Source organism: Podarcis liolepis (assembly GCF_965112155.1).
Source record: "Podarcis liolepis genome assembly, chromosome: 11".
In the NCBI taxonomy this organism is placed as follows: domain Eukaryota; kingdom Metazoa; phylum Chordata; class Lepidosauria; order Squamata; family Lacertidae; genus Podarcis; species Podarcis liolepis.
Genome location: NC_139565.1, coordinates 52,251,503 through 52,279,091, shown reverse-complemented (window position 1 = coordinate 52,279,091; position 27,589 = coordinate 52,251,503). Strand labels below are relative to the sequence as shown.

Genomic DNA, 27,589 nt, shown 5'->3' with positions numbered 1-27,589 from the left:
CACATACATAGGAAACAGAAGCCCCAAACCTGCTTTTCCTAGAGAAGAGCAGCTTTGGGAGAAATGCAGAGTATCTGTCTAGTTGAAGTAGGCTACTGGCAACTTCCTTCTGAACATTATAATACCTTCTCTCTTTAAGGGGACCCCTGACCATTAGGTCCAGTTGTGGCCGACTCTGGGGTTGCAGCGCTCATCTCGCTTTACTGGCCAAGGGAGCCGGCGTACAGCTTCCAGGTCATGTGGCCAGCATGACTAAGCTGCTTCTAGCGAACCAGAGCAGTGCACGGAAACGCCGTTTACCTTCTCACCGGAGCGGTACCTATTTATCTACTTGCACTTTGATGTGCTTTCGAACTGCTAGGTTGGTAGGAGCAGGGACCGAGCAGAAGCTCACCCCATCGCGGGGATTCGAACCACTGACCTGATCGGCAAGTCCTAGTCTCTGTGGTTTAACCCACAGCGCCACCCACGTCCCTACCTTCTCTCTTACCAGAAGGTAATACTTTCCAGAAATCAAGTCAGAAGCTGGATTTGTTCAACCTCCATGTTTTACTTAAAAGCAACAAAATCCCTTACCTAATTCCTCAAATGTTAAATTAAACTGCAACTAATTTAAATATTTAATTAAACTGAGGTCAGCAAGTTCTTGCCGAGTGAACTGCAACTCTATTGAAATGTGTCAGGTTTCTATCATTGGCTTCAATGGGATGTGAACTGCACCATAGTTTACTGTGCCCCTGTCCTTTCCTTGGGCATATATATCCATAGATTTCATTGAGAGGTGATTCTTGCACTTCCCTTCAGTTTTAATGATGGAACTTCCCCAGTTCTTCTTCAACATCTCTAAAGACAGTTAAGAATTTTCCATTAGTGGTTTCCTGGCCACAACGTCCGTTGCAGTCCTGGTATTCTCCTCTCACTAAGAAAGAAGAATTTCACAACAAGGGCGGGTGAAAAGAAGGTTGGAGCCATTGAGTCCTTTCTTTACCATCCTAACAGCTTCCCTTTCCCTTGTTACCTTAAGCATCAGAATTTGTATGGGACTGTGAAGGTTTTCTACCAGAAATTGTAACTGTCTGCTCTTTAGAGAATTGTAAGAAATGGATAGGATAACTAAAGTTTTTTAAGTCAGAAAAGCTTGGTGTAAGTTGGAAATTTTTTTAACTAACAGCACGATCTGAACCACGTCTACTAGAAGTAAGCCCTGTTAAATTCAATGAAGCTTACTTCTAGGTAAGTGTATTTAAGATTTTAGCTTAACCATTAAGAGTAAGATAACTTTCTGAATCTCAGCCGATCTCTTTTTGACCTACCTTTTCCTAAACGGCCAGGGGTGGGCAATGGGGCATTCTCAGCGCCATTAAGACCTGTCAGCTGAATTTAAGACACTTGTAAAGTCTTTAATTTTTTTAATTTTGCAAATAACGAAGTTAATACAGCAAACCAAAATATGTATATATGGTAACTATTATAAGAATAAATTTGCAGTTTTAACTGGTAGTATCTGAATGTTTAACTAAAATACTGAACAATGCATTTTTAACACCAAGTGGATCATATTTATAAATGTTCCTCTGTGATAAATATTCCAAATTGACTTATCGGGAAGCTTTATGTTCACTTTTTGATGCATGTAAAGTGAAATAATTGTTGTATTGCTAGTATTACATTGCAGTGATATTACAACTTCCATAATGATTACGTACTGTTATTATAGACTGTTTATTTCCTGTGAATCATTTCAGTACAAAATTATTTACGGAAAATGCAGCATATAAACTGCCTATGGTAAAATCTCCCTGAAAATAGAAAGCAGGCAAAGAGTGGGGTTGAAACCTTTCTCCCTGAGTTTTTGTTTCCTGAATTTTCTATTTGCATAGGGTGTTTGGTTGTTGTTGTTTTACATAAAGTGTCATCAACCACCTATATTCTGAAGTATTCTGAAGTAGCATACTGCATTTCTATAGCCTTATTAGGATTAATTTCTGCTCCATGTTCAGCCTCATTCCCAGTATACAAGAGGTGGTGGGCTCTCCTTCCTTGAATTTTTTAAAGCAGAGGTTGGACGGCCATCTGCCATGCATGATCTAGTTGAGATTCCTGTATTGCAAGGGGTTGGACTAGATGACCCTCAGGATCCCTTCCAACTCTACAATTCCATGATTCTATAGGTAGTTATTGCTTGACTGTTGGTGATGCGTTGTGAACAAAATTGAAGGCAAAACACTGAGAAAGTTCAGTGGTGGTACACAATGGAAGGAAAAGGTGCACTACTTGACCCCTGCTGTTGAGTGGCGAGTAAGAGCGAGAGGCACTGATATGCATACTGCCAAGGCCACTGCATGAGTGCGAGATGCCTGTGCAGTTGCTTGCAGTGACCAGCACAAACCATTGATGTAATCAGCTTATGTCATCCCTGCTCATCCAGTGCCACCTGCTAGTATCAACACAACCCATTGAGTGGTGAAGCTTGTCCATGTACCACAAATAAGGGAACATCTCATGTTGCTTAAAGTATGGTGCTTCCTAGTTTGTATGCCATGGGGGAAAGAGGTGCAATAAATATTGATGCATTGACATCGTCTCTCAGCAAGAAGAGGGTTTATTTGCTTGCAATGGTTTTAGTGACTCGCTCACAAGTAGAAAAAGAGAACGTAAGAAGCTGGTTTTTGTTTTGGGATTTTTATTTTGTTTTGTTTTTTTGCTGTAAGCATTGGTAATATTTGTTTGGGCACTCAGATCTACAAATCTTAGCTCTAATAAGAGTAATTTCCATTCACCTTTCAGGTCCTGTGGAATTTTTCCATTTATAAGCCTCCTTTAATCTCTGCTTGGACATTTTGCAACAAATTGAAGATGGCAGGCAGCCTCTCGCTCTGCAAAAATAGTTATTTCTTGACTATATTTTGCTATAATGAAGTTTTGCTGTATTTTAGTAACAGGATGTTAAAATAAATATATTGATAGTTCCTGCACGGTCCATGAACTTTCTGCTTCCCCTAAACATTTCACCTGGCAGACAGGTTGTCAATGAATGGTTCAAAAATATTAAATAATTTATGACAGACTCCTACACATGGAGGTACGTGGCTTTAGGGTTACAACATTAGTACCTTTCCTCCAGAAGATTGATGATAAAAACTATTTATTGGCTAACAGTAAATATTTTGAGTACTGAATATTTTCTAAGCATAATTCAAAGCTCCAGTGCTAACCATTAAGGCCATATATAGTTCACAAGAACTTGCCCGCATATTGAGGTCATCTTCTGAGGTCCTTCTCTAGGCAGCCCCACCTTCAGAGGTTTGGTGGATGGTGCCCCAAGAAAGGGCCTTTTCAGTTGTGGTGAACGACCAAGTAACATCCTCCCTGGGCATAAAGGTCTAAATAAAGAGAGAGTTAGGGAATTTGCTATCATGTGATGGTGGATGGCATGAATACCTTTGAGAGGGGATTATACATTCGTGGAGGACAGATGGAGCATCAGTCACAGTAGCGAAATGGAACCCCCATTTCAGGAGTGGAGCACTTGAGGGACGAAAAATGGGATAATGGCTTCATGCCCTGCCTGTGGTCCTGTGGCAGGCAGTTGACTGTATATTCTGCATGTTTATATTTTAATATCACGTGGACTTTGTTTTTATTGGTGATTATAAGCTACTTTGTAGAGGAAGTGTCTCAAACATGGGGTGTATAATAATAAATAAAACAAATACAGATGTAACCAAGATTCCTTTCGCCTGGTCCAGCAGGACTCATCTTATGTTCTTAAAGTATGCAACATCTCTTGCTTCTTATAGTTCAAAAATAAACATCACTTTATTAATGTGTAGAACTGCATAACCACATTTTGAGTAAAATTTGATAGGCCTTTTGCAACCCGCTAAAAATACATCAGCACTTGGATCTGGCCCTAGTCACCCTGAGCTAACCACTTTCAAGCATGACCAAAAGAACTTTATTTATTTATGAACTTATACTCTGCTTTTCAAAGCAAAACGTAAAAATAAAAAAGCCTTCAAGAAGCTTCTTACAATATTCAGCTAGCAGTAAATACAAAAAAAAAACCAACCAAAAAAAAGTTGAATATTGCAACCAATACAATAATGTAAATTCATTTTATTTTATTTTATTTTTACAAAACTCCAATGAATTCTTATCAGCGAAAAGGCTTGTCTTTCTGGGAAGGTATGTAGAAACAAAAAAAGTGTCCAGCGTACGACAAAAAGTACAGATCGCTGATGCCTATCTAATTTCAAGGGGAAGCTGATTCCAAAATGCAAGGGACACTATGCAAAAGGCTCGAGTCTTAACAGTCATGGGGCAAGTCTCCAGCTTATGTGGAACCCCAAAAGCCCCCCAGATGATCATTATCACTGGGGCTGGGATTTAGGGGATAAGGTGATCCCTCAGAAACCCTGATCCCAAGTTATTTAGTGCTTCGTATGATAACATCCAAACCTTGAACTTTCAATTCCTATGTGTTTTTTTCTGCCCATCTTCTTTGTTGGGATCAGTCATTTACCTCCATGACCGTTGACCGAGCTTGACCTTGCTATTTTACTTGGCTAAGAGCTTGTTTTCTGTGTTTCATAGCAGGTAATCACTATTCTTGGATTATTGTTCTTCATCCACCTCCCCTGGCCTTTTTCCAGGAATGTTTGAATCTGTGTTCCTTTCAAATGTAAATCGGCATTGTCAAAAAATGTCCAGCCACTTCCTTATTTTGAGGACAATCAGAACTAAGTAGGTGCACCCAAGCATCTGTTTCAAGGATTAGGGTTGCCTGCAACTGGACTTTACACAACTGTACACAAGAACGTTAAGAAACAGTGCCATCATGGAAAAGTTATGAATAGCATGGCTGTTAGATATGGACATCATCGGTTTCCACTGATTTATAGAGCAATTTCTTAAGATGAAGACAGAATTAAGTCAGCTGAGCATTTATTTATTTATTACAAGAGAAGAAGTTGTGTATTGGTCTGCGAGAAATGACAGGACTTTCAGTGGTCAGCTAAAAGGTTATTATAATGGAGGGGGAGCAAATATAACAGGATTGGTGAGCAGAGATGGATGAACATTGGGAAATGATAATTTCCTATTTCCATTGCAGGGGGGAGCAAAGAGCTATGGGGTGATTAAAGGAGATGGCAGAGACAGAGGGGGGAGGGTAAAATGGGGAGAAAAAACAATGCTTTATTCAAACTCACAAGGCAACAATAAGGGAACAAGGCAGCAAATTTGAGACAAACCTACTTTCTATAGGTAGGTGTCTTTCATTCACAGGATGACTTACTTTTGCTGAGCATTACGCACAGACATTTATTGTTAGACAGATTTGCAACAGCATCATGTATCTGGACACAAAGAAACTGTAACACAGCTAAATAAACATGCAGGATCAGTGACGGTACTGATGGTGGCACTACAGCAAACTCTAACCTATAATGAGCATGGAATAATTTTAAATAAGTAAAGTATTCGCCAGAGCCTTGAAATGAATCGAAGGGCTCTTATAGGAATAGTCAGGAGGTTGAATGTGAAAAATGCACCCAGCGCAGCTTTCTTTCTACTTTTTTTGCTTGAAACAAAAGGAAAAGCTATTTTCTTTTTCCACGAAGTATCTAAAGTCTCGGGCAGCTTGAATGACAATTTCACAGCTTAAGGGGACTTTGCTCTAACTAAAGTCGGCAGGGAAATCTTGTTGCTTATAATAAGGAACCAGTATAAATTATTATTAGCTACAGAAACACACACAAAGCTGTCCAAAATCACATAAGACTACTTCCCCAGCCAACAAAGAGGGCCCCTCTGAAAATTGCAGTTTGTTCCACCACCACCTGCAAAAAAGGAAGCATGTGGTCAACCTCCTCCTCTCTCACTTAGAACAACCTCTGCCTTGACCCTCAGAAACCAGATACACAGGAACAGGCCTTCCACAGGAATTGAAAGCTTTACACTAGAGACACAGCACTAAGCTGTTCATTGCCTAAGCTATCTGCTCCTAGCACTTGCAGCTGCATTCCAAAGATGTTTCCGTTGCCCTGGAATGGCTGTAAATTTACTTTTCTGTGGAATTCCTCCCAGGAAAAAAAGTGGGGTGAATTGCACTTGATAACACATGCAGCCCTTAAGTTCTTGCCCCAGCCACTCTCATGTCTCATTTCCACAAATCTCTGGCTACAGATCTGGACAGAACTGATGGCTTATCTGAGAAGGCTGGAAAGTCCAAACTTGAAAAAGCTAACAGATGCAAGAAGGCAATGGAATGCCAGCGCTAAGGATACACTAATACTAAGTGTGTGTACTTTCCAAGGCAAGATCCTATTTAATTACTTGAATTGTTTATATTTTTCTATGCTTAATTAAACAGAGTAGCAACCCGCAGCCTCAAAATCCCACATTGTTCCCCCCATATCACTAAGGGACTTGACCATATTAAAAGGATAAAAAGGGTGAGGGAACACATACTCCCTTCAACAAGAGAAATAGCATACTTCTTTTGGCTAGCTGAGTTAAAACTCTGTAAAGTTTGGATATTAAAAAGAGGGTATTAATCCCTCTCTGCAGTTTTCAAAATTGAGCAACTACTGCTCCACGAAGAAAGAAAGAAAGAAAGAAAGAAAGAAAGAAAGAAAGAAAGAAAGAAAGAAAGAAAGAAAGAAAGAAAAGAAAAGGGTCGAAGAGAGAAAAATGAATGGTAAAATTATATTGCAGCATCTTTTTTTATCACTTGGCTTGAAAGGAGCTTAAACGTTTGGCTATTGAAAGCAATTTTAGACTAAGGCGCTCTCTGGAGAGTCAGAAGTATGCAAATGTGGAGTGTTCAGAGGCACAAACACACACATGCTATACCTTTGTATTACATTGGCATTTTATTATTTAATTAAACTACTCTTATTTTTCTAGCTCACGCATGCTTCCCTTGAGACGGTTTTGCTGTTAGCCTGCTGGCCTTGACTTCCAGCCAAAAACAATTCAGAAACAAAAAGGGACAACAAATCATATTTTCTCAGACATTTTTATCCTTCAATACAACCCTGTTTTCACACAACATCATACAGACTCTATGAAAACTGTAATTTATTGCAATAGCCATCCAAAGCAAGGGTCTTACACATCCTCCGTGGGTGCTCTCCCTTTACAATTCCTTAAGTTGTGCCATTAGTCAGGAATTGTCATGTTGAAAACGGTACGGAAGGAGGTTGATCAATACTCTACCAACATGATACCAGGATATTGAACAAGTTACTAATTGAAATCCACAGACAATAATCAGAAGGAACTAGAAAAATGTCTTAACATCTACAATTTCAAACACAAATTAAATTTTGTTAAAGACCCCTTTGCAAACCATCTGGCGTCCTCAAGACTGAGACTGCATAATCCACAAAAATCATGTTTGGGATAAATCGTAAGACTGTACATTTTCCCGTATCATGGCTGGCTCTTACCTGGTGGCAACCCTGTAGGTTCGAGTCTCGCCCATATGATGAATAGGAGCCCCTTTCTGATTTACCTGTTTTTTTAAAAAAAAAAACAACAGAGAAAGTAGTGTTAGCTGACATATGCATTTCTATAAGTAATATACTGCATAATTATTTTATCTATATAGCAGACTATTTATTGGGTTGCACTGTCAGGTTCAACTTCTATAATCCTGGAATAGAACAAAATCACTGCATATTATGCGTTTTCATTTCAGAGCTACAATCCACCCTCCATAGAAAATACTCCATTTGCTCAAACTTGAAGCCCAAACTTATTACATGGGGAAGAGTTCCCACTCATTAAAAGGCTTCATCACAGAGTTCAGTCTGGGGGCTACTTCACATTCCATTGTATGGGACACCCAGCAGGTTGGGGCGGGGCATAGACTGGTGGTGTGGGCGAGAGTTAGCTTTACAAGGCTATAGCAAAGATACAATTTGGAAGGAAGCTTCATGGTTGCTTTAAACTAAAAAGCAAAAATAAATAAATAAGGGCAGTCCATCATGGACTGCTCATAGTCTTATCTAGTTTGGCCTCTGGTGCCCTTCATAACGACATAACTAGATAGGCCTACTGACACACTGTTCCTGCGCAACTGCCATTCATTTCCACAGGACTAGTGAAAAAGAAGTTCTTGGGGGACTGTGTTGTAAGTCACCTTCAAGATTTGGTATGATGAAAAAAAGAAAATAAATGCCCTGTTCTCATTCCAAATGTCACTCATGTTTCCTAAAGCCCTGAAACAGGATCAGCAACCTCTCTCAAGAAGCAAACAACTCTCCTTTCCTCTTCCTTTTCACCCCATCCCTAAAACCTGAGTAAATTTATTTTTACGTACACAGCAGGAAGGTTACCGTGTCATGACCTGACCATAATAATTCTCACTGATTACACTGCAGTCACCAGTGAGGTCAGAGGTAATCAATCAGAAGCTCTCCAGATGGTGAATTTAGCAAAGAAACCTTTCAGAAGTCTGATTCTTCTCACTCTTTCTCGGTGTAATTCCCTAGCGAATGACCTGAGCTCAGCAGTTACACTCAGGAAAGAAAAATTTGGATCAAAAAATGTCGCTTCCTACCAGCGTTTCAGCTGCCTCAGAACTGCAAAGGATTTGAACAGAGTGCTGGGTTTCTGTGCCAGCTCTAAGTACCTAATTTGATTCCCTTATATGCTCCTTTGATTTCCTTTAGAACATAGTTCTACTTTTCCTTTAGAAAATAGTTCTTGCTACTTCAGTTAAGAAAAGACTTTCCAAATGTAAAGGTGAACATTAAAAAACCTAGGGGGGGGTAGGGGGGGATTTGACTGGTGAAAAACATGAAACCCTAATAGCCCTGTTCCACGAGGGAAACAAAGAACAATATGGGTGCTGATATCAAAGAGATGGCATGAAAACCACCCAAGTGATTAAGACTACTATAGCGAGGAAGTTACAGATTAAGATAAAGTGGGCAAGGGCATATCTGCAATTATGGGGATCATACAAGATCACCAGAGATAAGATTAAATGGCTTAGTACAGCAAGAACCACATATAACACAATGTGATCGGATATCAACTACATTTGATTCATGTACGATTTACCAACGGGTGGTCAACAATAATGACACTTGGGTGTACAGATCTAATGTAATGCAGAGTTCAGGTTGTTTTCCCAATCAAGCATATAATAAATCGCAATAACTGACTATACGTAGTACAGTACATTACCCCTGCAAATGAATCATTTAATTACTATCACTATCGAAGACATGTCCTTTGCACAAGTGCCTGTGGTTTAAAGAATTTTATTCGATAATGTAATATGCATTCTGAATTTCACAGAATCATAAGCAATGAAAAAGAAGATGCTTACTTTTTTGCACTTAAAATATTGAATAAAGTACATTAAGAATCTGCTACTTCATTTCCCAGAGACAGTGTTGAATGCATGTCGAAAAATCTAGTCTTCACTTAATTAAATACATGTAAGGCACTATTTAATATTTGCTGAATATAGCTAGGCTTCAATAAAAACAGTGCCTAAGTTATGTGACTTTATGGTATAAAATAAAGTCACATTGACAAATTGTGGTTGTGCTTATTCTACAAGCTCTTAAAATGGCATCTGCAGATGTTAACATGCTCATATGAAATTATTTGTATTCAGTTACTCTGTTTAGAAATACAGGGCACACTCGCGGGGGGGGGGCTCTCGTATTGGAAAGGAATAGGAGTTACATGAACACGCAACTGTGCTCCCATTTAGTCTGCCACTTTCAATGGAGCATTTACAGCAGAATATCTCCATAGACTGAACTCATTATACGGCCAGAAAAAGTAAGATCTTGTAACCTGTTCTTGAATCCTGTTCTGCCTTGGCAGAAAACAGAACCAACACTACAGAATGAATTTGTCTACAGACCAAGAAAGCAATATTTCTTAAACTGAGTTTATGACTTAAGTCAGTACCATGTGCAATTAATACAAAGGATAGTAGTAATATAGCAGTAGCCATGACCAATTCAAATGCTGAGTTAACAAGACACAAAACAGGGAGCAAGGTGGACAGGGGTCTTTGAAAGGAATAGGTGCAGTGTAGCTTTTACTCAGCATTGCACCTGTAAGGAGAACTTCATTACTAGGTGAATCTACTAGGTGAACTGAAGCAATAAAATTTAACGTTGGGGTGAGGGGCAGAGGAATAAAGCCAACAATCGCAACCTTATTGTACAAAGAGCCCAGCAAACATTTCTATTTGCTGCATGTGAATACCTGTCCGCCTCCTTACTATCAGATCAGTCACAGGCTGCCTTGTTTTAATTTCAGTTGTTAAAAAATATTTATCCAGATACAAAAATAAACGCACTGCAAATTACAAGTTGTCAGGGTTAAAAATCTACTTCTATTTGTGTGGGGGAGGATAAGAGAACAGCACAGACATGAATCATTCTCAGTAATTTGAGTGTTTCCATGACATCAATGGGCACTCGTCCAGGACTCTGTCGAAGTCTGTGAGGTACCAAAGAGACATAGCAACCAGCAGGAGATTGACTTTTTTTTTAGGATTATGCTCCTTGTAAAGATTTCATCTGTAGCATCCACTTTTACCACCAAATAGATAGCTTTGGAGATCATGAGTGAACACATTTCATTCTAATAGTGTAAGCCTTTAACTTTCATTGCATCTTTATTTTTGCTCTCAAATCCAACCAGATTCCTCCCAGTTAAGAACAAAATAATCAAAATTTACAAGAAACCCTTTGGAGATGAGTGTGTGCTTGGGTATCTGTGTGTTTCTGTGTTTGTATATATTCACTATCAATTGTCATTATGGAACGAGCAGACTTTTTTTGTAAATGACATTTCGTTTTGTGGAAGGGGAAAAAATCATTTGTAAAAAAAAAAAAAACCTGTCCATTTAAAATTAGCTGCACTCTTTTATGTTGATTTTCTGCTTAAAATTCACTTGCACATTTGTTTCAGATAATAAAATTTGAAAGAGTGTTGATAATATGCTAGAGTAGGCTCTTTAAGTAACTATTTGTGTGCATGGTTTTTTGTTTTTTTAAAGAAAGATCAACCAGAATTTCTATGCTTACTTTACAATATTGCAACATTCTCAGGTGCTGCTGAAACCTAGCAATCCAGGATGTCTATTTCTTAACTGGGGTGGTACAAATGATTGTTTATTTTTAAATGGATTGGGGGGGATCTGTTTTAAAAAGAAAGAGTCTACAGCAATGTAGAAACTCGACGCATTCACTGCGGAATTTTCGACTCAACCCTCCTGTACTAGAATGCGGCAGTCGCTGCGGATATTTTTTGGCACGAAGACAATGGTGGAAGTGCCAAGCCCCATGGCTACAACTACTCAAAAGAGGCATAAGGGTAGCATTAATCGCTCAAGTCTTTTACTGCACGGAGTACTGCTGTCCATCTTTTTAAAATAAAAATATATATATAATGTACTCGTTAATATATATATTTTTGTATGAACTGGGGAGGGTAGAGTATTGAAATTTCAGCCAATAACAAATCTTGTCAAATATCTGATTAATTTGTTTTTTTACCCTTCCCTTTGACCAAAGAAGACCAATACCATGTCAATTGCTAACACAAAAGATCTATTTTTACATGATGGTAGCATGATAATCAAAACCAGGGTTTCGAACGAGAGGCTGACTCGCAGCAATAACACATATATTTTGCAAGTAGTGGTCTTCAGGGTAGGAAATATATTATCAATAATACTAATGCCTTTTAAAATAAATAAATACACTCCAGTCAAAATACATATAAAGAGAAGCAGGCTTTGAACTGCCAAGGCTCTTCTCCAAGGCATAATCCACACCCGTGCACCCAATAAACACCCGAAAAATAAAAAAGAAGCCTCTCTAAAATGAACTCAATTGACTGCTTACTATGCATTTGCAAGCATTTGAGATGTACTGTAATAAAGAGCAAGAGAGTCAGAGAAAAAGAGAAGCAGTATAGGATTTCCAATCAGTCAATGAAGAAGCCAGTTGCCTCTCCATGGTGTGCTTTGAAAAATTAATCGAATTAAGTAGAAAATTTAAGCAACTTGCAAAGAATAAATGCAAGTCATCCAACTCTCACACATAACATTTTTCTTTTGCTCTGAAAGATAGGGCACCTTGTTTTTACTCTGCCATGGAAAATAATGAGGCACAGGGCAACTCCTTTCTGTCTGCTGAGGGAACTGGAGGAGCAGCTATTGTTGTGAGGGATTTTGCTTCAGTGTTCATGTTGATCTTGCATCTTAAAATTCTCAGAGACTTGGGCTCAAGCTGCAGAATCCAGATACAATTGCAAATGATCCCAGATGTAGAGTTTTCAGCTACAGTTTGGCTTTAGATGAAACCATGATGGTCAACAAACTTCTGATGTGCTTGGATTGCGAACTTCTCAGCTGGGGGCCTGCTTCTGTCTGGGCCCAAGCCCTTATTTTTACTGCAAGACATTGCCTTTTCCCACTGAGTTCCACTATAAATAAAAATCACTAGGAACTGAAAAATGAAAATCCATCGAAGTAGAACAGAGAAGTGGGGGATGTTTTTCCCCCTTTACTTTTTTCTTTTTTGCTTAACTTCAGCGTCTCTCATAGTAGCTATGGTGGTGTACATGGGCGGCTCATGCTTGGAAAGTGAGACAATCTTGTCCTGGCTGGCAATCCCATTTTAAAAAGCAACTACCAATTACAGGGTTCCAATTAAAATAAGTGTGTAGATATGCAGCTGGCTACATGATGGCCCAAGTGCCTTTAAAAAACCGCTTAGCTGAATTATTTCCTTACTTTTTTCTATCGCACATCATATAGACAAAAAAGGTACATACTCCCCCCCCCCACTCTTTAGTACATATTGCACTTTGGGTTTTTTCCCACATCAATCAGTCAGCACAATATTGCATGAGCAGGCTCTTAGTGCCCACCCCCGCAATTGCAGAAACCTCCCAGAACTGCTCTAAAGGACCCTCCAGAGAGGATTATTAAATGTTCAACTCTAAAAACTTATTCACCAGCATGTAGTGTGGTAGGTATTGCTCACATCTCAAGGGAGGCTAACTGTCCTTTTGGACCACACAGCAATAATAGAGAAGTTGCCCAAAGCTTGGTATTTTACTGATACCAAATGCAGCTGGCTGTCAAAAGAAATCCAGCACTGCAGAGAGCCACAGGAATTGTTTGATACAGAACTTAATTTCAGTCCAACGCTGGCTTGATTCAGACATCACCAAAGTCTGATTTCCAAACCATGGTTTTAAGAAATAGGAATCTGCAGCAGATTCACATGGTGCCTCTCTGCTCTTGCATGGAGATTCCCTACTCTGTTTCCTTGTTTGTTCTAACCAAAGCTCATCATTACATCTCATTCAGCACACTCTGTTAGCCAGTGGTGGCTCACATAGGAGGTGGAGGCAGTGAGATGCAGTGTTGAGCTCACTGGGACACAAGCAGGCCAGCCACCTGCAGCCTAGAACTCCTCCATCCTTCCTGCTTCACTCCACAACATCCCCACAACACCACTGGGAGATTCTCTGTGCCTCCACTACCCTGCTGAGGAACCACCGCTATTAGCAGTAACCAGGACTTGTCTGAAAACCATGATCTGAAGTGGGATTTGGTTGCCTCTAACCATAGTTTACCCAATTCAGGCATCAGAGTGAATTATGGTTCATATTAAATACAAACTGGATGATGGGAACAGCACGCAAGAAGCTCTCAAATCTATGGTGCACTCATGATCTCCAATCCATTGTTTAGAGCAGGCATAGGCAAACTCAGCCCTCCAGATGTTTTGAGACTACAATTCCCATCATCCCTAGCCACTGGTCCTGTTAGCTAGGGATGATAGGAGTTGTAATCCCAAAACATCTGGAGGGCCGAGTTTGCCTATGCCTGGTTTAGAGATTAGGTTTTGTGACATCTGAATTGAACAATTGTATTAAGCATCCCAAGTCAACAGGATATTAGAATAACTTTAGAGGCGCTACAAGAACTGCAGGTGCTTCAGAGATATTGGGGGGGACACACACTGAAGAATGCTGGTGTTTTCACAAAGTGAAAGACTTCAGTATATACACTGACATGCAATAAAGATTGATTGTTTCTAAAGAGACATTGCAGTGCCAGTGCAACGTGCTATTACAACAGAAGATAGTACAGTTTTACAGAGCCACCATAAGACAAAGGAAATGAAAGCCTTAAAGCTGCAATTAACAGAAGGATGCTTCCAGGTGGGCAGTTTTTCAGGTGTCAAGCTGATTCAATGCACCTCACACCACGCGCAGGACTGTGCCAATTCCTGTGTTGACCCTATTCGTTTAAAGAAGGGGTGGCTATTGTGTGGCCCTCCAGATGTCGCTCAACTCCAAGTCCTATGAACCCCAGCCAACATGGCCAACAGTCAGGGACGATGGGCACTGTAGTTCAGCATCTGGAGGGCATCCAGGTTTAAACAGAGGCATTGCAAAATTGGCATGTGTGGAATAAGTGAAAACTGTCCAAGAACATGCCATTGATTGGAGACTTATCCCCCGAGATGCTTTTGCCCCAGTTTCCACTTGGGTATTTTAGCATGCACACAAAACAGCCGTCAAAACAGATAGTACTTGGAGAAATCCTGAAGTTAAACCCAAAACAGAACACTGTTGACCTAAGTGCATGTAACACAGTACTTGCTCATTATTTTGGTAGCTGGTTAATCCAAATTATTGCTTCTCAACAGTCTACCCAGTTGTGGTTTATTCCTGCATAATCGATAGTCATTGTGCTGCCATCGCTGCTGTTTTAAGATCAAATTGATACTGCAACATTAGCAAAGTTGCTAGTTTGCAAGTGGGAAGTGCTGTTTCACATTTTAATGAACATTTAAGGAAGGAAGGAAGGAAGGAAGGAAGGAAGGAAGGAAGGAAGGAAGGAGAAAGAAATTGAAGAAATGAAAAAGGGCAACTTTAGTCACACAGAAGAAGCCCAGCTGAAGACTCAACCAGTAGAGTTCTGATAGTGGAGAAATAAAAGCAAATATACTGTATTTTGCTGTGTATAACACGCCCCATGTATAAGACAACCCCTATTTTTTTTAACCCCAAATTAAGAAATTAAGTTGTTTAGCTTTTTTTGGGGGGGGGAGGTCACTTCCGCCAATCGCTCACCCGCCTACCCACCACTGCCAATTGCTTGCCACAGCCACTGCCGATCGCACACCTTGCCGCACTGGTACTGGATGGAGTTGACCTCTCTTTAGGCTCAAGTTTAAATCTCGGGATGGGGTGTTCTCCTTGACTCACCTATCTGTGGCAGTAGCAATGGCTAGCAATGTCTTTAATCAGTTTAATCACATATATCATCTGCAACAGCAGACCTTGCCGCACTTACTAATGGTGTGGACAAGAGACAGGACCTTTTACATTGTGGCCCCTTATCTGTGAAAATCTCTGTCATGAGAGCCTTTGGGGGGGGGGGCTTCTTCCCTGTTTTCTTTTCTTAAAAGTCTTTAATCTATTCTGCCTTTGAACAAAATGGTAAGATGGACTTTAAATTGCTACCGTTCAATGTCTGATTTATTTATTTACAAAAAAAGTGATACTATTAACTTGCTTTCTGAGTTTTATGCTGTTGTTTCAGTCTTAATGTATTAGATAATATTTATTTAAAAACTTTTATGAACTGCTTAATATTTTAAAATCCCCAAGTGGTCTACAGTCTAAAAACAAACGTTGAAACTGAAACACAACTTAAAACCAGCAAAACAGCGGTATAAAAACACACAAAAGCATATGGAGCAGAAATTCAGAAGACTCAAACATGTAAAACAGGATCCAGTCTTTTGGGTCAATGAAAGTCTGAGCAAATCAGTGTTACTTAAAAATGATTTAATATGAATATAAGCCACCTTGGAAAAACTTTGTGCTCTGAAATGTGGCACAGAATTTTTACAAAAAAATAATAATTACTTCCTGGACACTATTTCCCCACATCTAATACAATGATAACAGTAAGACACCCCCACCTAAAAACACCCCCCTCTCTTAGCCGGTTTATAATCTTAATATCTGATACTAATGCATAAGGACTACATAATGCAATGTATAGTATTTTTCATGCCTTTTTTTAAAGTTAGTACCAAAAAATATTTGTCCAGCATTGACAAATCAGGTTTCCTAATGGATCCACAACCTCAACGCTTACAGAGCATACATATATTGTTTGTGTCACAAAGAACACTAGGGAGTCACAGCCTTAAATTGTGCTTGAACAATACTACCATTTTAAAAAAGAAAATGGTAAGTAAATACTTCTGAATATCCTGGACTTGAAATAGTGATGTGTTCAATAGATGCAGGAACTGAAAACAATACAAATATAATATGGTCCTTCAATTAAGGCTTAACAAAACAAATATGTTACTATTTGGTAGCCTTGAAAGGAAGTCTATTTCTTGGGTTAAAAAATATTTTACCACCATGATTCATCTCTAAATTTGTCTGCTTTTTCTGGGCAAAATAAACTCAATAAACAAGAGGATTTCACTCATGTAGCACTCTATACCTCAGTCCCAATGTCTGGGAGCAGAGAGTTCCTGATTATCCACTACAGTTCAGTTTATTTTATACCTGAAATGCTTCAGGTCTGTGAATGTACAAGTAACAAATGTATTTTCACCAGTCATCTAAATCTCAGGATTTGAAAGCCGGGGGGGGGGGTGAATAGTCAGGAAAATTTGTTGTTGTTTAGTCATGTCCGACACTTCGTAACCCCATGGACCAGAGCATGCCAGGCACTCCTATCTTCCACTCCTATCTTCCACAGACTCATGTTGGTAGCTTCGAGAACACTGCCCAACCGTCATTCAGAACACTCGCAAGACGTTTTCGTCTTGCAAGGCAAGCCCATAGGGAAAATCGTCTTGCGAAGCAGCTCAAAAACGGAAAACCCTTTCGTCTAGCGGGTTTTCCGTCTTGCGAGGCATTCGTCTTGCGGGGCACTACTGTATGTGTTTGTTTGAAGTATGTATATACAGATTCCACAAGAAAAGACTGCAAAGTCCTTTACAAAAAGAAAATACATCAAATCCAAAAATATGATTCAATTTACTCAACACACTCATTCTGTGTCTACTAACATACTTGTATCTCATCCTATACCAACATTCATTCACCCAAACTTACACCCATAAACACACGTTACCTTCTCAACAATTGCACACCCAAACAACCCCCTAAGGACATATGCAAAAGACCCCACTGCGGCATTGGCAGCCTAACAGCCTAATGAGATGCAGGCTGCCCACTAGCCCCAGTAAAAGTGAAAATAAAATAAAATATGCCGTTTAGGCAAAAAATACCCATTCACAGTGGGTTTAGGCTCTCACCTTAGTCATCAAATAAATCTAGGATTTTTAAAAATCTATATCTATGTCCCGAGTACACTATTTAAAGCAGGAATACTGAGATCAATTTAAGCACCATCCTTTATTTCACACCCCAAGCCCACCAAGTCTCAAAATATCACGCATGAGCCTAAACTTCCATGGTCTCTTATATCTGACAGTGTCCCTGGAAGTGACTAATCCAGTAGCATGTCAATTAGGCAGCGGAAAGGGGGCGAGGGCTTTATTTCAGGGGTAAGAAGCAAATCCAGGAGAACCTGGAGTAGCCCCATTGCCCATAAGGCTTTCATGGACCGTTGATCTCATTTTTGTTATGGTTGAACAGTGGTCCAAGAAACCTACCTATTACAAGAAGCTTACTTTTATCTCAGTATTTTTAAGCCTAGTTCAAATGCAGAAATAAGCACCTGCTCTTTCTTTTCTTTTTCTTTTTTCTTTTTTATTTTTTTTATTCAAAGTTATAACAAAACATATTTTCCAAAAACATATCCTTAGTCCCTCCCCATTTTTCCTCCCCCTCCCCCCACAAAACCCATCCCCCTACCCCACCCACCCCCGACTTCCCTCAGTTCCAGTCTTTGGTTTCACCTGCTCTTTCAAGCCTCTGGAACGTCTGGATTAAAAGCAAAGTAACCCATCATTGGTTAGGGGCCAGCAGGCCAAGAGGCCATTACTCAATATTGTTGGTGCTTGATTAAGTATCTGGGAACTTTGGCTTTTCGGTAAACAAGGAAGCACAGCTATCTTAAAACAACTGAGTTACAGATTTCTGAAGTCATGAAAGGAACAGAATTGAAGGAAGACAATAAGCATTGAAAGCCACTAGCTTAGATGGTTTTTTAAAAGGTTATGGAGATTCATGGCAGGTAGACATCGATGGACTGGTAGCCATGACAGTGAAGCCAAATACAGAGCCAGTATACCTCTGAAGATGTTGCAGATAAAGTAACTAGTGAAGATGGTGGTCTTCATAACCTGCTTGTGGGTTTCCTAGAGGAATCTGGCTGACCCCTGTCGGAAGGCAATTGCTGGATTAGAAGAATTACTGGTCTGATCCAGCAGACAATTCTTGGGATTCTTAACCATCATGAAGTCCATGCACATATACTTTAGATCACTACTGCTTCTTTGATCCAGTTTTTTTGTTTGGTAAAACAAACCATGTGGGTCAGCAAATGGCTCAGAATATCTATTTTTAAACCTTATCTTTAGGCTAGGATAAATCTACTGTTTGGATCATTATGAAGAGCAATTCCCATTCTGCCCAGAGGGCTGTCTTTTGTCCTAAAAGTAAACCAGGTTTTGTAATCTCAAATTTTCACACCATTATGCTGCTGCCTGAGGGCTTGGAGCGCTGCTACCAGTCAGAATAGAAAATAGTGGGTCCGGTGGACCAGCAGTCTGCTTCCAGATCCACACCACACATTTAACGCACACACTGCACTGATTTAAAGCACATGGCTTCCTCCAAAGAATGATGGGAAGTGTACTTTGTTAAGGGTTTGTGATGGGGAAAACTATAGTACCCAGGATTCTTTGGGGAATGTCATGTGATTTAAATGTGCACTGGATTCACTTTAAGTGTATGGGGTGAATTTGCAGTTTAAGTCAGCTTTATCTGTCCATATAATGAACGAAAGGACAACATGGTAAATGGGATGTATTGTATATAAGACTAAAGGATGCACACTGAGAGGGGCAAATCCCAGAATCTTGAAAGAGTTGGAAGAGTCATTTAGTCCAACCCTGTGTGTGTATCTGTCATTCTGCTGGTGCATCTCTGGTCCTATCATAATGGAAGTATAAGGATGGCCTGGTAAAAGGAGGCAGGATGGAGGTTTATAAAATTATTTCAGTTAATTTTAAGCAAGATGTAAAATTTGCCTCACTTACCTGCGCGCTTGCTGCCATCGTGACCCACTATTCTCAGTGCTGCCAGTTGACATTTTTAATCCCCCCTTTACTTTCACCCACAAGTCTGAGGGCCAGAAGCACCCATCTCCCTCCAATCACATGGCCAAACTCTATTTGCTGTGTGTGTCCTCATAAAACCAGATCAGAGGAAAGGCAAAAAATATTACCACCTATCCTTGCTCTGGTGATTCGTGGGTAAAAAACAAAACCTAAAGCACCAGGAAACTTTGTCACTGTCTGCCTCAATAAGAGGTGACCTGAGAAAGAACTCTCTGTGTACACAGGTAGGCAGAAAGCACTTCAAAAATGCATTATTGGCACTAAATGCATTATAACCATTTCAGTGGAATATGCTTTAGAGCATGGGTAGGCAAACTAAGGCCCGGGGGCCTGATCCGGCCCAATCGCCTTCTAAATCCGGCCCACAGACGATCCGGGAATCGGAGTGTTTTTACATGAGTAGAATGTGTGCTTTTATTTAAAATGCACCTGTGGGTTATTTGTGGGACATAGGAATTTGTTTATTTATTTATTTTTTCAAAATATAGTCTGGCCCCGCACAAGGTCTGAGGGACAGTGGACCGGCCCCCTGCTGAAAAAGTTTGCTAACCCCTGTTTTAGAAACACAAATAGTATGGGATGGTGATAAAGATGTAAAATTTTCAGAAATTTTGAAGACAGGGGGACGGGGAGGGGAGACACACATTTTTAGGGTTTTCTCCACAGGTGTCAAGCAAACAAAGAGAGAGAGGAGAGGAGGAAAGCATCAATGAACGCCACATGAAATGTAATCAGACTCTTTTTCTAAGCTATCACAATCAATTTCCGTTTCTTTACATTGTCATCATATTTAACATGGATTTCTAAAAACCGAAGGCTTGCCCAGATTAAAACTAGCTCCTGAGCTTTTACATGTCGGTTTATTTCCTGATTTGGTGTGAGTATTTCCAAAGACAGACCAGCTTCACGTGCTGCAGAAGATGGAGCTATCTGAAGTAGGTAAGAGGAGGAAGAGGAGGCCTTGCCACCATGTTGCAGGAGGGATATGCTTGGCAGAATCCCAGACTGTACTCATTTGATCAAATAGCTGAAGATGCTCTGTATTCTGAAACATTTGAGAGTACCTTTCAAGCACCAAGCCCTAAGTGGGCTGCTTGCTTTATAACCCTGTCAAATTCAGAAACAGTAATATAGACACTTTCATTTCTGCCTTTAAATCTTGGATCCAACAGATTTGCAGCTGCATGAATAGGATGGAAACAAAATTATATTGCTCTGTACTTTTTCCCAGTCCCAATCCTTTGTGGCCTAGTCAAGAGGACAGAAACAGATCTACCAACTAGGCCAACAAGCAGAAGGTCACAATCAAAGAAGGCACTGAATCTTTCTTTCTTCTCTTGTTGTCAATGGCTGCGAGCTCCAAGCAGAAATGCATCTTGCTCTTGCATTTGAGAGTTATACTCTCAATGTACAACTGAGGACTTGTTTGCCGTCAGTGTACAGAAATTGTTGGCTTGCTGATCGGAAGCTTGGCGGTTCAAATCCGCATGACGGTGGTGAGCTCCCATTGCTCTGTCCCAGGTCCTGCCAACCTAGCAGTTTGAAAGCACACCAGTGCAAGTAGATAAATAGGTACCACTGTGGCAGGAAGGTAAATGGCATTTCCATGCGCTCTGGCTTCTGTCACAGTGTTCCGTTGCGCCAGAAGCAGTTTAGTGATACTGGCCACATGACCCGGAAAGCTGTCTGTGGACAAATGCCGGCTCCCTTGGCTTGAAGTGAGATGAGCACCACACCCCATAGTTGCCTTTGACTGGACTTAATCGTCCAGCAGTTCTTTACCTTTACCTACAGAAATCGTAATGGTCTGATACTGTACATAGTCTTGCATAAAGTATTTTAAAAAGATGCAATACAATGATTGACCTTGATACTTTACATCCATATCTGAAAAGCAAATACAGAATGCTATGTCTTGCTTTTATTTTGCCTACACGGTTCATTTTAGTGCAATATATATTACTTTACCAATCCCAGCTAACTTTACCTCTCCTCCTTCAGAGCTGCCTTAATGGTAATTTTTTAAGTGCTCACAGTGACAAGCTATCACTAGGAAAATACACTAAGTTTGGAACATGTCTAAATCCTCATATATGCTAGCTGTGCTTCATCTATTTCAGCACTTTGTACTATTCACAGCACCCTGAAATCAAACTATATCCATTAAAGGAATTGTGATCGTATTAGGGTATCCAAATAATGAGAGTTTCACAGTGCTGTGTGGTTAGCTTTTGTAAGAAAATACTAAAAATAATTCAGCAATTTATACTTTAACCTTGTTGGCAAATGGACATCTACTAATGATAATATAAGAAACCAATAATTCAGATAACATCAGTGCTTTTTTCTAAAAAAAATATTTAGGGGTACTCTAATTTTCTTACTCATATTAAAATACTGCCCCTCAATCAGGCCAAACTTAGATTCACAAAATGTTTAGGGGTGTGCGTACCCCCTGCATACCCACAGGGGGGAAAGCACTGGATAACATAATTGGCAAACAAGGGAATAAGGTAATATTAGGAATTTCCCAAGTGAAAGACCAATGAAAAGTTTAAGAAATCCATCCAGACGGATCAAATTAGCATTATCCAGCAGAGGGCATCCATAACCTAATATGATAGTTACACTTGAGACCTGCTTTTTCCTCTCTTGCCACAGGTATGAAAATTGTTCTGAAAATACAGGGAAATTTGCCACTTCATCCAATAATCAACATAATGTCAGGTGCGCTGTAGGGGGAAAAAACCATCACTATTTGGAACAAATTTATGGTTGCTCTTACAAACTGATACTTTCAGAAAATCAAGCGGCACATGTTATTTTTAAGCAGCCATCAACTGCGACTTTGAAAAGAGAATAACTTTTTAGCACTTTCTAAATCTTCCCCCCTTCTACACAATAATGGATTTTGGAGCCAAAGCAGCAGAAAATTCTAAAGTTTTTGATTGTACACCTTTTATTGAATTCAGCAGCTCAAAGGAAAAGAATTAAAAGCAAAAAAAAAAGTTAGTGTCTATCACTAACACTTGTAAGAAATACAGTGGTGCCTCGCAAGACGAAATTAATCCGTTCCGCGAGTCTCTTCGTCTAGCGGTTTTTTCGTCTTGCGAAGCAACCCTATTAGCGGCTTAGCGCTATTAGCGGTTTAGCGGCTATTAAAGGCTTAGCGGTTATTAAAGGCTTAGCGGATTAGTGGCTAAAAGGCTATTAGCGGTTTAGAAAAAGGGGGGGAGCGGGGAAAAATCAGAACACTCGCAAGACGTTTTCGTCTTGCAAAGCAAGCCCATAGGGAAAATCGTCTTGTGAAGCAGCTCAAAAACGGAAAACCCTTTCGTCTAGCGGGTTTTCCGTCTTGCGAGGCATTCGTCTTGCGGGGCACCACTGTAGTACTAAAATAGGAACTGAGTATTGCCATTACTGCAAAACCAAGGTATTGCAGGCAGCTACAGTGGTAGTTGGAAAATATCCCACTCCTCTATTTGTCTATTTAGACCCAACAAATAAACTCTACATTTTGCAAGATGGAACTCTGTGGTTACCCTAAGCATTCCTCTACTTGTGCTTCCAAACTTTTTAAATCTGATGTAGATTTGTTGGTTGTAAAGATATGCTGAATATAAATATATAGTAAATATAAACAGAGTAGTAAAATCTCTCTCTCTCTCTCTCTCTCACACACACACACACACACACACACACACTCACATACGTTCAGTGATCTTGGGGGACATGTGCTAAGTTTATTAGGTGAATAAGCACAGCTTCCAATTATAGTCATGGGAGCTTGAATGGGAGACCATGCAAGCGCCATTGAAATAAATGGAAGTTGCACGACAGCAGGGATCGGTGGATGGTACCCAAGATCTACAAAGCAGGCAGTTTAGGTTACACGTAGGTCACAATAAATAATACTCATTGCTTGGCCAATGCGAGCTGCAACATTGCTGCATAAGTTGAAATGACAAGCTTTTATTATTCCTAAGCACTTGATTTCTGAAACATTTGCACAATCTGTTAAGTCCAGACAAATTTAAATGGTTCTGACATGCAGCCTGCTAGGGTCAGTGACAAGGATAATGCCTCTGTTCGCGGGTAAAAATTTGTGGCATATAGGTCACTCTCTTAAGGGGAATCAACTGTGTGTTTCTTCTTTGCAGCTCCACCACAATCCTTCATCCTGCAGCCTGGAGCTGAGAGTGAAATGCAAGAAAGGAGTCGAGTGCTCAAAGCAAAAATCTGCTTCCAGGACAATCCATTATATCTGACAAGTTAAATGTTCCATGGTAGACCATATGGCATGAGAGCAGGGCTGACGATGGAAGAGGGAAACTCAGCAAATGCATCACAATTAAGGAGTTTGACTATAGTCTATACTTTGATTTGCTTTATTTTTAAAATATTTTTTTAATTGTGGGGGCCATATAAATTTAGCAGTAGCCCTAATTAGACCTCACTATAGGTTTTGCTTGCCAACTGCTCACCAAAATGTTGTTTCTTTCATCTTAAAGCTATTGCAATTTAAAATAGTGATCTCCACTCACACAGCTTCTATTCCTAAATCTGCTAGAAACACTAGGACCTTTATATTACTTAATGTTATGTCTATACATGGCACAGACGTTAAAACACAAGGAAGGAGGAATCTAGCCACATTTCGGATTTAGATTGGTCCAGTTAGGCAGGATAATAATATGAAAATGAGTCATTGCTCCAACTCCAATTCTCTGGACTACTGTCCTTAAGTTCTCTGTGGGAGGATACCCGCCCCCCGCCCCTGCCATGTCTACTCAGAAGTAAATTCAATTGGATTCAGTGGGATTGTATACTAAGAAATGTTAACTTCCTCCAAAGAAGCTGGCTTGTGACACCCTCTAACTTTCTCTCTCTTTATCAAAAGTATTTGAGAACATTCCATGACATCAGTACCGGTAAGTATCAAGAAAAGTTTTATTTGCCTTGGTTAAGACAGTCATGGGGTGACAACCAATGTTACTCATACTTAGAGTAGGCCCTTTTGGAGCACAGTTACATGGGATTCCCAGTGGTCTCTCACTCTGACAAACATCAGGTTGTCACATATTTAGCTTCAGTAATGGAACCCATTAAGTGCTCAGAACCAGCACTTCAGTTCCTGCACTCAATTGGATGGATCATAGTTTCAGTATGTGAAATGCCAGGTAGTAGTCCACTGAGCTTTACTCAGGAGTAAACCTACTGAAAATAATGAACATGATTAGGTTTGGTCCATTCATTTCAACAGGTTAACTTACAACTGAATACCAGCCATTTTATTCAAGACTCAAACGTGCAAGCATATGGGACTCTCAACTGGATAAATTTTTAGTTGATGAATTGATTAATTTTGCAAAGTTTCTTTTTTAAATAATGCACATGTGTTGCACTGCACTCATGTTACAGCAGCATCAGAATGGAGAAAGCAAGAAACAGCAGTGACCCTGCCGTTGTGGAACTCCATCTTATGGAATGTACATCTGGATTCCTCCTTTCTCAACATTTTAAAAGACCTCACAGATATTTTTATTTCAGTCTGCTTTCAACTGCTGCTGTCAGTCCGGAGCAGGAGTCACCAGTGCAGTGCCTGTGGGTGCCAGTTTGCCCACCACTACCTCCTATGGTGCCCCTGAAAGGTCTGGGTAAATATCCCCTCAAAAATCCACAATGCATGAGAAACTGTTCGCCCCAGCCCATCCTTTCCTACATGTTCCACAGCAGCTATTTTGTGCTTTTGAAAAACCGCTACAACAGTCATTTTGTGACTGGCACCCATGACAGTTTCCCCAAATTCCAAACGCATCCACCGACCCTCAAAAACTGGTGACTCCAAGTCTGGTTTAAAATGGTTATTGTGTGATTTATCCTTCCTCTCTAAATTTTGCTATCTTATTTCAATTATTTTATTTACATTTCATAGTTTCTTTTTAAAAAATTAATAATTTCAACAACCGTACATTACACTGCATTTAATGTTAGTTTTTGCTACAGTGGTTCATTTTCTAAGCTGCTTCGTTAAAGCTGTTGCCCAGAAAAATGGGGATATAAATACTTCAATAATAATAAAAAATTAAATTATCTTAAAAGAGGCATTCTGTCCCACATGAGATAAAAGAGAGAGAGAGAGCTAGGGTTAATCTGAGCTGCTGCTGTTGATTCTAGAAAACAATTATCATTGTCTCTTGTTAAATACCTTAAAGTGCTGCTGGGCGATGAGCAGATTCAACGAGTTAAGGACTACAAAAAAGTAGAGGAAAGTGTTACATAAATATGAAAATCTCCACCCACATTGTGCCTTTCCAAACAGGTAGTGGTCCCCACATATCCAGTTTTATGCTGAAGTACAAACTGGGAGTGCTGAAGACCCAGAGCATATGGGCATGAACAAATGAGGCACCTCCACAACGACAAATGTGGGTTTACTGTTGCCAGCTGCAAAAGAAGAATGGGCCAGTGTGGCCTTCGGATATTTGCTCTCTCAACAGAAGCCCAGTGGGGTGGAGGGCTACATAGTTAACATGCTGCGCTGCGCTAGCCATGGGTTTTACTTAGCTACCTTGTCCAGTGGAGAACCGTTCTGGTGGCTAAATGTGAACAAGATAGGGATTGGGATCCAATGATTTGAACATCACTTGGAAGGAAATGGCACCTGTCAGCAGATTGGAGAGGGAGGCAATTTTCAAAAATTGCTCCTTCCCCCTGAAACCTCTCTACCCTTCAGAGCAGATTTTGGGGAAGGGGTGCAGGGAGGAGGCTGCAGATGAGAGACAGAATCACCCAAAATTGCCTCTATTCTTGTTCTGATGTTAAATAAATTCCCTCAGCATCGAGGCCATCACCCAGTATGCTTCCTACATTTGAGCTACAGTGGTACCTTCGGTTACATAATTAATTCGTTCTGGAGGTCCATTCTTAACCTGAAACCGTTCTTAACCTGAGGTACCACTTTAGCTAAATGGGATCTCCTACTGCCACCATCATGCGATTTCTGTTCTCATCCTGAGGTAAAGTTCTTAACCCCGAGGTACTACTTCCGGGTTAGGGGAGTCTGTAATCCGAAGTATTTGTAACCCGAGGTGTTTGTAACCCGAGGTACCACTGTATTAGTGATTTGTAATTATACACGCACATATAAATAAGTGCACAGATTCACACGTTACTCTATCCACATATAACCTAGAGCAATGAGTGCAAATGAGTGGTAAATAATTCTTTTAAAGGACCCTTATTTCATGCATCCATAAAAGTTCAACTATCAAAATATTTAATGCAAAAATATTTTGTTTATTTCTTTACCACTGGAGGGAAATTAAGTTCATTACAATATAATTATTTGAAGATATTTGTGTTTCTGATTGTAAAAAATCCTACTTCTTGTTATTTGTATTCTTATGCCTTTATTAGCCCTGTCACTACAATTGCCATTTACATATCGCTGGGGTGACTCTTTTAACTACTGACAACTACTTCAAAAAAAGGGGGGGTTCTAAAACAGTTATTAGGGGTGGGCATGTCACAATTTGAGCATTAGTGTTACATGCCTAAAGACAGCATTGCCAGCCATCTCTAAGCCTTCATTAATTAAGACATTTGGAATTTTACACTGAATTTTAAGTACAAGTTTTTAGTTTTCTCATCTATGTGAAAGTTAACTAAAGGAAATTTCAGGTTTCAAAACCAAATGTAGGTAGTGTTAAAATCTGGTTACTTTAGAACTGCAAATTTGTCACGTCACAAATAAGCAGCCGTGCCTTTTAGGTTTACATTGCACACAGTTTCTATCTTAACAGACCCCCCAGAATGCACTGCTCCTGCTTCTTGGTGCCTATTGGTTCAAGCCACAAAAAGAATTACGGTGCTCTAAATATATTCCTGCCTTTAAAAGCTTACAAGTCAAGGCAGGTACAGAGCATGCAAATACAATTTACAGATGTTCAGTTACAGTTAAAACTCCAGTAGCCAAGAGGATGATGTTCGTTTAATTGCATCTTTGACATTCATCTATATCCATAAAGAATGTATCCTCTTCCTCCTCATCCTACAGATTTGTACAGCGGTGAGCGAAGCACAGTGTGGTTTGCACCAACACATCCACAGCAGCATTCTAGTGGAAGGTACATCTGCGGATGCTGCTACTTTCCATTTCATTAGACCCAGCAGTGGTTGCATTTCAGCAGAATAGGTGCGATCCAATGGAGCTTTAAGTCTTGCTC

General features: G+C 40.0%; 1 protein-coding gene across 31 annotated transcripts in view; it reads right to left on the bottom strand.

Moving 5' to 3' along the window:
- TCF4 (transcription factor 4) overlaps positions 1-27,589 on the bottom strand; it is a 339,431-nt gene that overhangs the window by 165,672 nt on the left and 146,170 nt on the right. For all 31 annotated transcript variants that reach the window (XR_014517238.1, XR_014517239.1, XR_014517240.1 and 28 more), the window contains one exon: positions 7,458-7,522. Coding sequence is in view for 28 of the 31 variants with exons in the window: in XM_083465957.1 (XP_083322083.1) it covers positions 7,458-7,522 (65 nt within the window). In the remaining 3 variants the exon portion in view is untranslated. The remainder of the gene's footprint in view (positions 1-7,457; positions 7,523-27,589) is intronic.